Source organism: Danio rerio, chromosome 5 (genome assembly GCF_052040795.2).
Source record: "Danio rerio strain M-AB ecotype USA chromosome 5, GRCz13ab, whole genome shotgun sequence".
In the NCBI taxonomy this organism is placed as follows: Eukaryota; Metazoa; Chordata; class Actinopteri; order Cypriniformes; family Danionidae; genus Danio; species Danio rerio.
The window spans coordinates 25,018,335-25,030,630 of NC_141025.1; the positions used below are offsets into that span (position 1 = coordinate 25,018,335).

The 12,296-nt window shown below is 35.4% G+C and overlaps 1 protein-coding gene across 42 annotated transcripts in view; it reads right to left on the bottom strand.

Moving 5' to 3' along the window:
• map7d2a (MAP7 domain containing 2a) overlaps positions 1-12,296 on the bottom strand; it is a 42,281-nt gene that overhangs the window by 18,952 nt on the left and 11,033 nt on the right. For 19 of the 42 annotated variants that reach the window (XR_015489815.1, XR_015489814.1, XR_015489813.1 and 16 more), the window contains exons 5-8: positions 11,007-11,170; positions 7,595-7,694; positions 4,274-4,354; positions 37-149 (exon numbers count right to left, since the gene is read on the bottom strand). Coding sequence is in view for 28 of the 42 variants with exons in the window: in XM_087250885.1 (XP_087107011.1) it covers positions 37-149; positions 4,274-4,354; positions 7,595-7,694; positions 11,007-11,170 (458 nt within the window). In the remaining 14 variants the exon portion in view is untranslated. 42 annotated transcript variants of the gene reach the window in all.

Here is a 12,296-nt window from a genome sequence, read left to right on the forward strand (position 1 = left end):
CAGAGAAGCAGAAGAGATGAGCTTCTTCTGACTGACCTTGGGGGTGTTGGGGGCACTGACAGCTCCACTGGACTCTTCTGCCTGGACAGGATTATTTCTGCGGCGGCTCGGTGACCCTCGATATGGTGACCTGTGAGGACTGGAGGGCACTGAACAGGAGAGAGACATAAGAGCATTTCCCTGTCAGAACAGATCTGTCAATATGACCATTCGCGGACACAAACTGACATTAAACACTTAGCAAGCCACATATATGCACACATACACACTCTTCATCTATCTGAAACAAAAAACAGCAAAACTTTATCAGTGGCACAAATGAACACAGATTCAGCTTCAGGAAACTTGTGTGTGTGTGTGTGTGTGTGTGTCTGTGTGTGTGTGTGTGTGTGTGTGTGTGTGTGTGTGTGTGTGTGTGTGTGTTACCTTTGCAGCGCAGACATGATAGATTCAGCTCTGCAGCACTGTTACAGCGAGCCAGTGAAGAGTGTGTATGTGTAAGGAGACGGTTCGCTTTTACTTTGTCCATACTCAGATGACCATGACAGGCTGACAGAGAGAGAAAGAGGGATGGAGAGAATGAAGGGAAATAAGGAAGGGATGAATTGGATGGATGGGAGTTTGACAGACATAACATTAATGTGAATGGAGAGATGGAGGGGTGTATTTGGAAAGGTGTGTTCAAAATAAATTTTTAGGATTCCTAATTATGCTTTGTCAGGTTTTATCACTCATGTGGAAAATTATATAGCTTTTTAATGCAACTGTTTAACAAGATTCAAAGACTAACATGCATGATGAATGAGGAAATTACCTCCCCCTCAAAAAAAGTTATTCCAGTTTTGCCTTCTGTGGCAAATTTGCTAAATGACAGTCCATGGTCTTCACTTGGTGCCAGCAAAAACCATACTTTAACACCAAAAACACTGGAATTGAATGTGACAGCCGTCCGTAAACCCACTTTGCATGCCCTTCCAAAGGAAGAGGACTCAGACTCTAAGTAATATAATAATATAATAAAAAATAACAGAAATTTCATATCACCCTGTTCACTTAAAAGTTGAAAATCAGCTGTGATAGTAGGTATTTTTACTTTAGGACCCATCACCAACCAAGCAGAGCCCAGAAAACTCTCGGAAAAGAGGGGTTTGGAACCATCAGATGCTACAGTTTTTCTCAGTGGCTTTGGTACATTTCTCACAACACTGTTTACATTTGCACAACAGGTAATGCATTTCTCAAAAACAATTAGTCATTTGTGCACATCATAGTAGCAGTTTCTCATTTCTTCCAGCAAATTGCAAACGCTTTTGGACATGCACCAATTGCTTTCATACAACTCTCTGCTGTTCATAACATTATCATTTGCTTATGTCATGTCAGTCAAAATTAACTAAAGTTTTGAATGCTGAATAGTCATCCCATGTAAAACTAATAGTCCTCCTTTCATTACTTGAGCCATTACAGACAAAAATGTCAAACCTAATTGTCAAAATCTGCTAAGCAAATTTTATATACATTTTTTTTTATATTTTTTACCTGAAAATTTCTTCTGAATTGAACAATTTGATGGATGATTTACAGACCTGTTATGTAGGTTCAGTTCCAATATGCACTGCAATACTGTTTACAGTTGTGCACAGCTCTACCCAAAGGAAGTTTATGTTTGTTGTAAAAAGGGTGTATTTATTCTTTTGCACAATGCTGTGAATAAATTGAATCATAAAGAGCATACTGTATGTAGTAAAAATTAAACATACATATTCAGTGTCTTGTACTCAGATACCTCACTAAATGCAGTGATGTCTAACTTTACTGTAGTTTTTAAATGGCTGTGCAAATACTATATAGTACTGTCTTGAGCATTTTCAGGAAGTGTCACCAAAATCTGACTTTTTTGCATTGGAAAAAAAATATAGAGTAAACTGTCATAATGAAAACATGACAAAGCCATTTGACTATCTATCATAAACAATGGTGTCAAGACTTTTCATCTTGATGACACTGACACTTTCAATGACATAAATACTTGCTTTTGTGGAATGAGCTATTCATTTTGAGCAAGTGACACGCTTTTGCAGGTTATTAGCTAGGTTTTGCAGTTTGTACCAATTGTTTTGAGAAATGCATTAACTGTTGCAAATGTAAATAGTGTTGTGAGCGACTGAGAAAAACTGTAAAACTGTCAGTCACTGTCAAAAAAGGCAATGCTCCAATGTATTTTCATGCAGAAATTTAAGTATTTGATCCTGAATGCAGGTGACGCGGTGGCACAGTATGTAGTGCTGTCGCATCACAGCAAGAAGATCGCTGGTTCGAGTCCAAAGTCATATGGTATAGGTGAATTGGGTATGCTAAAATTGTCTGTAGTGTTTGTATGAAGAAGTGTGTATGGATGTTTCCCAGTGATGTATTGAATCTGGAAGGGCATCTGCTGCCTAAAAAAACATATGCTGGATAACTATGCTGGGGGTTCATTCTGCTTTGGCGACCCTAGATTAATAAAAAGACTAAGCTGAAAAGAAAATGAATGAATGACCATGAATGCATATAAATCGCTTAGAAAATTAATAAACAATAATAATACAAAAATAGTAAAGGTGTTACATATAACACATTTGCACTTTATGATGAAGAGATGGCAGAAAATAAAGTTTGCAGGCTAAGACTGATTGGGTGAATTAATATAATATAATAGATAGATATAATATAATATAATAAATAGATAGACAGACAGACAGACAGACAGACAGACAGAGATGTGTTTGTGCGCATGTGTATGTGAGATTAAATGTACCCAAATCGTCATAATGTATCCAAATAGATGAAACATGTGACTTAAAATGTAAACACAAGAAAAAACACTTGTGAATAGACAAATGTGCATACAATCTTGGACATCAAAACAACTAGCTGTGATTCGATTACTATTAAACACTCATGAATTTTTGGTAAAAAATGTACACTCACGTTAAATACAGACACACATAAAGACACAGCAGCACACAGACATTCATATTTGCTTCAACTTTCACCAACCATTAAGCTTTAGAGCAAATGCCCACTGAATATATAGCGCCTTCATAAAGAAATCAGACTTGCTGCTCAAAACTGCCCTGTTCTCTGTGATATTTACATTTCAAACACCAATTTTGTTTGAAATAGTGACATGAATTATAAACTGGACTGGCCTTTTTAATCAACATGTTTTTTGGGGAATTTTTTCCTCAATGAAAACAGGCTGTCTTTATGCCAATGAGTGCTTCCCACTGTATGCTATGTGATTTCTACAGTATTCTGTAGGGTTTTATGTGCTTTTGTACTGGTTTCAAGGTAAAGTGAACATGCCCCATGTTGTGTTTCATTCAAAAAACACAGAGGCCAAAAAATAACAGTTCACCCAAAAATGACAAACTGCTTTTTGCATAACATACATTCAGGTCATCTGAGATTTAGTGAATTTTGTCTTCAGTAGAACAACAGTATCTTTAGCTGGCACTGTGGTCCTTGGTGTTTTATATAATGCAAATAAATAGACAAACTGTGAATAAAAGCTTGCGTTTCAAACTGTTGTGAACATGCACAGGACCGTTAGGCTGTCCATCAATGATAATAATGATAGAAATAATTCATTTCATTAGTTCAGTTTATGGCACAGACTGATTGTTTTACTTCATAAGACATTAGTGTATCATCAGGAGCCAGAGGTATTAATTTAGTTTCACCTGTATATGTATTTACCATTATTTCAGAAAAAAAAAATCATCTTTATTGTTCTTTAAAAAATTCACATCTTGGATGCTTTTAGAGTAAAATAACAGCAAATGTTCATTTTGGTGAGAACTTGAGATGGCTTTAAAAGTAAAACCCCATAAACACTAAACTTCATTCGTAATTCAGTGATCAAGAGAAGCCTGATTACTTCAACAAGGCACTGTATATTCAGATTACATACAGCAGCATGTGAATCGCCCAGCAAAACAAGTACAGAACATGTATACTTAAAAGCAGCCTCCTCTTGTCTCCCCTTATCTTGCCATCACTTGATTTAAAAACAAATCTTGATCAGATATTCTTACATAGCATCTCTGTCATCTAAATCCTGGGTCACATTTGGATATGGAGGCTATTACCCTAGCCCCCAAAAAACACTCAAGCAGGAACCAGGGAAGGAGAGCAGGCTGGTTTTGAGTTTGGGACAGAGGAATGGTGTTGGTCTGAAGGGACAGGAGGGAAAAGGAGATGAGAAGAGGCCAGCGAGGGTTTTTCGTACCGTTGCCTGATTCGATGGCAGCAGGCGAGGGGGCAGCGAGGTCATGGGGGAGGAGAGGAGGCGGGGCATTCTCCCATTCACCTGCGCAACAGCGTCATGGCAGAGCACAGCAGAAACAGCACAGCGTTATGGACAGACTGGCTGACCATTGGTGAAGTTTGTGTGTGTGTGTGTATTGCGCTTGTGTGTGTGTGCACTTGAGCACAACACACACACAGACCTTAACACTTTCACCACATCCTCTGGTGCTTTCTAAGCACAGCAGCCAGACACAATGAGCAGGGCTGATCTAACACACACTCTCACTTTTTCATCCTTCTTCAGACATATTTGTCCCATGCACACGCTGCAATCACCATTTAATATTCCAAGTCCTTTCATTAAGCATTCATACTCAATTTGTGGAGGAAAACAGGCAGCAGAAATTAGGATTAAATAAAATCACCATAAATCAAAATCGTTCTGCATTTTTTTTCTCATTGTGCAGACAATTTTACAATTCAGCCGTTGATCAAATACTGTATATTTCTCTCATGCAACAACATCACTTTTATTCCCAAATGACCTGCTTACTAGTTTTACTGCTACTAGAAGTAATGGTAACACTTTAGGTCACAATTCACGGTATTAACTAACCATCAACTAACACCATTGCCTTAATAAACTACTAATTAACCGCTACTAATAATTAGTAAGGTAGTAGTTTGGTGTAGGTTTCGGGTAGGATTAGGGATGTAGAATTAGAGCATACTTTATAACTACTAATAAACAGTTCACATTTTAATACTACGCAGGTATTAAGGCAGTAGTTAATAGCATGAAGTGTGACCCAAACTAAAGTGTTACTGAATTAATTAGTAGTAAATTCACTCAGTATATGCATCACAATAGAGTAACACTTGATAACTACACACCATGAACCCTTTATAAAGCATTAACAAATAGTGAATTCGTTATCTGTTAAGCATTAACTCTACATTAATAAACGTTAGTAAGCAGTTTATAATTACAACTACAAATGCTCTATTCTTGACTTACAAGCAAATGTGTAATGTGCAAAATAATTGTGTTTTTATACTTTGTTTATGATTAATTTTTTATTACTATATTAAGTATTGTATTATTTACAAACCAGTTATTTAAGCATAGTTGGTGTTTTTTAAGATCATTCGGAAAGCGTAAGTAAATGATTAATAAACTATTTAAATATATATATATATATATATATATATATATATATATATATATATATATATATATATATATATATATATCTTATTATGCAGACATATACTAATAGTTCATTTGTATGTGAGTAAATGCTTGATTAACTTATTCATTTCTATTCATTTAGGAAACGGTATCAAGTGAAAAATAAATCTTTGCAACCTGATTAAAAATAAAATTACTACAGTTTAAGCAGTCACTAAATAACATTGAAATGTTGTCTCATATTATACTGTAAATTATTACTGTTATTGTTTTATCCAATTTTTTGTTGTATTTTGATACTCCTAAGCTTTACAGTACTTTTTATTTTTAGACAGGATTGCAAAGATTATTGCACATGCCATCAGTCCACCTCTTCTTGTCTTGTTTCTTTCTTTGAATAAGCGGAATCTGACCGCGAGTAACATAAGACAGTCCAGTGATGTTGTTTTCGAAAAATGTTTAATAACAACTTTTCTAAACTATTACACGGTCAAAAAACTGTCTTGCTTCCATCTTCATGACAGCATCCATTCACGGAAGTGACATCAGCATATACTGTACTCTATAATAAAGAATTATATTACTTAGTGCAACATATTTTGCTTTTCAGTAAGTTAGCCTTTCACATTATTAGTAATTTAACAGAAACAAAAAACAATGAACTTATGGCTCTTATAATTATTGTTCATTTGATCCTGAGCTTTTAATTGTCACTTATAATGGAATTTCCGAAGCATAAATAGCCCTCACTTTAGATTAGGTCACAAAACTGCATGAAGTTGTGGTAATAAAGCATTTATTAACATACATAGCACACATTACTGTATGCCTAAATAATGAGATTTATAAACTTTGATTTGAATAGTTTATTAATCATTAACTAACTCGTTCTGAATGATCTTAAAAACCTCCCACTACAAATGGTTTGTAAATACTGCACTACCTCATTTAGTAATGCAAAATCAATCAGTCACAAATTATGAAAATACAATTATTGAGCACATTATAAATGTAATTTATTATGTAAAAATAGAGCATTTGTAGCTGCAGTTATAAACTGCTTACTAATGTCTATAATGTAAGAGTTAATGCTTAAATATTGAATACACTATATGCTAATGCTTAATAAACGATTTATAGTGTGTATTTATTATAAAGTGTCTTCTCTGTTCCCTATTATTATCTTATCTATTCCCTATTATTGTTTTGTTTCTAGCGTTATCATATGTAAGTGGCTTTGGATAATAATATTTGCCAAATGATAAAATGTAAAAAAAAAAAAAAAGAGAGAGATTATATTCAGATTATTACATAAACTCTCAAAAATAGCCACTTTAAGTCTAAGATGAATTAATCAGACATTACTGTGTAAACGGCAGTACATGTTTACATTTTGAAAATGTAAAAATATTGAAAATAAACATTCCTTGGGCTAACAACGCAACTCGTAATAATTAGATGTTACAAAAACACTAACATAAATTTTCCTTAACTTGAAACCAATTGTACAATTTACAATGGTTTAAGAAATATTACACTAACACACTCTTTGTCCATCTGAACGTCCCTAGCTTCTTAAATGATTACACCCAAAGCCCGAATCAATAACTAATTTCTTAACCAGTTCATTTACTTGAACCTAAATCAAGCCAACAGGACAGAAGCGCAGGACAGGAAAGTGCTGATTCACTACAGTCTGCCTGTCCTTCCTCTCTGATGAGCTGAATTATGAAACCTGAGCTCCAGTAATGCTGTGTCCTAAAGCCCGGATGAAAATCTTACAAATTGCAGGGACACTTGTGCTGCAGCAACACAACAGCTTCTTAGCATGCACGGCTTTGTGGAACTGCAAAGTACCTTTTACTCTGTAATGTACATTTAATTTAAAGTCAGTATTGCTGTATTACATGTCAAACAGAATGAAAAAAAAATTCGGATTCATTTATTAAGAAAATACTTTTTCACGAAGGGGATTAGACTGTTGAAATCCACCATTTTGTGAAACAGCAGTGCCTTCCCTCCATTCTCACTACATCAGTACTGACTGCTTATTCAACCTCCAAGTGTCTGTTTTCTTCATCCAGTGTGATGTGTGTGCATTAAACTCACCTTGAGTGGGACCGTTGGGACCCCAAACCCAGCGTTTATTCCTGTTCTCCAACTGCAGGCTCCGCTCCAGTGATCTCCTCATTAGAGCCTCCAGACGCTCCTGCATGTGTCGTTCCAGCACAGGAAACACCAGACATTATTTTACCACTGGATATTTACATCAACATCAGTGCTAACATTCTGGGTGCAGATATGCATATTAGTAGAAGAATACACTACCCATAATTCAATATGATTGTTTAAAAGTTAGGAGCTAATAAGATTTAATTTTTTTTTTAATTAAGAGCTGTGATACACTAGAGGGATGGAAAAGACACTTATAATGTTACAAAACCAAACATCAAATTGATGTTGTTCCCCAACATTGTGGGATGTTGCATTTTGTTTGCAAATGAAAATCGGGTTGACATCAGAACCCAACATCAGGCCAACATCAATGTTTAACGTTAAACAGACAGGTTACTTTCCAACACAACCTAAAAACAACAAAATATCAACGTCTAACGATGGTATAGCTTGACGTTGTGTGGATGCTACATGTATGACATCTATTAGATGTTGGATTTTAGTTGCCATACCTGATGAATAAATGTCAGTATTTGACGTCAATATTACACTGGTTTAAAATGTTGGCTCGATGTTGGGTTTTGGTCACTTTTCAACACAACTTAAAATCAACCAAATATCAACGTCACTTCACGTCGTTACTGAATGTCAAAATAACATTGTCTTTAGATGCTGCTGACCTGAATCTAACCTAACATTAATGTCTTATGCCGTTGTGTGTCTGCTGGGAAGCTGTCTATTTCAAATGAATGCTATTTTTATCTTTGTATTTATCAAATAATCCTGAAAAAAAGTTTTCCAAAAAGATATTATGTAATAGCACAACATTAATAATCATAATAATACTTGTTACATCAGCATATTAGAATGATTTCTTAATGATAATGTGACATTGAAGGCTGGAGTAATGGATGTTAAAAAGAATCTGGAGCTTTTAATCATAATAATATTCAATGGATATAGTGCTTTTGCAGTCTTTTGGCGAAACAGATGAAGACTTAAAGAGCACGAGGGATTCTTTCAACATTAAAAAAAAGTTTCAACCCCAAACCACTGAACTGTAGAGTCATCCCACATCACATCCTCAGGTACTACACCATCACTTTCAAATATCCATCATTATTTTCATGGCTTTCCATGACTAGCACTTTCTTTCCTTTTCTTTTTGACAAAGAGCTAGTTTTAGCCATAGCAGTGTGCAAGACAGATCATCAATAATAACTTTGTAAAAGTTAAAATGATGTACAGTATGCACTGACAAAATCAAGTATGTCATTTGCAAAAAACATATACACAAACATGTCTTACAATCACAGCATAATATGACCTGAATGCCCCCATAGTTTTAGTTATGAAAGTAAAATGTATCTTTGTATGTTTTTTTTTTTATTTATTTAAATATATTTATTCATTCATTCATTCATTTTCCTTTGGCTTAGTCTCTTTATTCATCAGTGGTCACTACAGTGAAATGAAACGCAAACTTATCCAGCATATGTTTTACACAGCGGTTGTCCTTCCAGCTGCAACCCAGTACTGGGAAACCCTCATACACTATCACATTTAAACACGGCCAATTAGTTTATTCAATTCTCCTTTTCTCCATGTCTTCGGATTGTGGGAGAAACTGGAGTACCCAGAGAAAACCCACGCTAACATGGAAAGAACATCCAAACTCTACACAGAAATGCCAACTGGCCCAGTCAGAACTCGAACCAGCGACCTTCTTGGCAATGACACCATCGTGTCACCCAATTTAAAAATATGCTATAGTGATTTTATATTTATACAAATTGTTAGTCAAAATATGTTTGTTTTTTAAATTCACCAACAAAAAAAAAAGTTTCAAAGAAAGGCAGAACAGAATTTATGTGAATTTCAAAGCAACACTTGTAGTTTGTTCCTGAATGAATCTAATTTTGAACAAAGTGAGCAGCCAATGATCCAATGACCCATTCATTAAGTCTCTTAATTTATGCATAAATCAGCTATTTTCTACTAAACATTTAAATCAATGATTTAAAAAAACTCACAAATAAACTAACAAAAACTCATTTCAAAAGGGACCTGCTGCAACAGATCATCAGTTATGTGCAAAGCGCCCAAAAAAACACAATAAAAATATTGTTTCTTTATTGTTTTTGAAGAATTATTTAGAAGAAAATATTTTGCCAATATCGCATAGCCCTATTTAGCATCACCTTCACGGATCAACCTGTGTTTGCATCTATGGAAAATGTTTCCAGCAACATTTGCTGAGTCCATCATCACCTCCTCCGCATGCCACCATGTTCCTCTTTCTTTTTTCGCCAACTCCTTTTAAGGATCTGCCTTTCCAAAATGAACATAGTCCTGAAAGCTGACAGTGAGGCAGATGAAGGCCATGTTGGACAAGAATAATGAATCCACAGCTCAGCAAGAGACAAGGATTAAAATAAAGTCTGATCTGATCTGGCCAAAATCCCTCTGATTGGAGAAGTATCACAAGCTACTGACGGACGGCACCCAGTAAACACTCACAGGCTCATAACAGATAAATGAGTGCGTAAGAATAGTGTCTGCCCTGTGGGTGGGTGATATTACATGGCCAGGCTGGAATTCATTGCCACAGATACAGTGCATGTCATTTCACACAACATAAAAAGTTGTGATTCTTTTTTTCCCTTAAATTCAGATGGTTTCACATGGCACCATATGAATTTATTGACAATAAAGGACTAAATTTATTCATAATACAGGCCTTTATTCTGCTTGAGCTACTAGAGATTAATCACAATAGATGTTTGCTATTAATAGCAAGGCCAAACAAACATCTAATTGCGTCCTGACATCTGGCATATCAGAGCCATTTGAGAAAACAGCACTTGAAAAGTCAAGAGAAGAACAGTACAATCATCCGGTGAGTTGCTCAAATCAAAAGAAAGATTTTTGGAAAAGAAGCATTTGGATTCCCTTGACTCTTTGTTTGGACACCAAGCACTAAGAGATTTGGATTTGGATTGGACTTTGATAGTTTGAGTGAGACAAACTATAGGGAATGGACTTGGATTGGGATATAATGCACCTTTTACTTGATGTATAATGATGAATTTTATGTTTTTGCTTCCTCCAAGTTATATTGTACTCCTAATAGTTGCATTGTGTCTATGTCCCCCTGACTCATACCCAAACCATAACCCTCTTTCTACCTTGCATTGTATCTCAGAAAATTCTATACACATATTTGTATACATTTATATTACTTATATACTTGTTATTTGCCATATGCTTGCCATTCGCTCTGTATTGTACTTTGCACAATACAGTTCTAATCTGATGTAATATAACTGGGATTGAGATTTCTGACCTTCTCCTCCTCCAGCTGCTGTCTCCTCTTCTCCTCCACGGCTGCTCTGCGAAGCTCCTCCTTCTGCCTCTGCTCCTCCAGGCGCTTCCATCGCTCTTCAACAGTCTTCTCATACTGCAGTTGTGCCCGTCTCTCCTTCTCCTTTATAGCTTGCTCCCTTGCGGCTGACGGAGAGTGAGACAAACTGTTGACTTCATTTTGGCTTGTTATGGAATACCACCAACAATCTCATCAGCACTGTAGGTGCATCCCGAATCGCATACTTATGTAATATTCTGCACCAATAGTGTAAATAGTACGGTGGCTGAGAGAGCTTAATGTGCTGCAATTTAAGAAAACACAGGCAATTACAAAACACGTCAGAAATTAAGAAATAGTCTTCATCCGTTTGACAGCACCATATGCTACAACTCCTCCCAACGCATACACATTAATAAAACGCGCAATTTTTTCTCACAACACAAACAATTTACTAAAACGCGCTGCTTTTTCTCACAATACAAAAAGAACACAACACAACAGACCCAAAAAGGTGATCCAAAAACTTGACGGACACATGTTGTGACTATTGCCCAGTGAAGTTGTATGTGATCTTTGAAAGGTTAGTTTTTTGTGTGTTTATTTTAACATCCTGATTCCCTTGTCTTTTGTATATATTAGCTTAAATCACCATAACCTAAATAGCCAGGCTGTCACGTTTTAGGGTCTCATAGAAACATTTTTATTGTATTCCAAACTAATAAAGAGTGTTGTGAGAAAATGCAGTGTGTTTTGTAAAATGTTTTTTGTAAGAAAATGCAGCGCATATTAATCATTTGTTTGCGTTTGTTACAAACCCTTTTTTTCAAAGTTAATCCATCAGGAGAATGCAACATAAAGAGGACACATGAATCGTGTTGTCTAAACTAATAATCTTATTACAACAAAACAATCAAACAAATCATGTGTCACAACTAAGCAAGAATAAAGAATCAAAACCAGACCGGAATTAAGAGCTCAGGGGCCCCTGGGCACATTGTCTTGTAAGGCCCCTACCCGGCCGCACCCCTATAGTTGAATTAAGAAATAAGAATAATATAATAATTTTTAAATAAAATGAATCTATAATTTGTTGGCCACATATTTAAATAAATCATATATAGTACATATATATTTATAGTCTACAAAGATTTAACTTATTTTTCAAAGCATTAAAAAAAAATACTGATAAAACTAGTGAAAATTAATGTTTTTTAGTATACTTGTTCAAGTTCACTGAAACAGTACTATACATAATATAGTACTAATAAT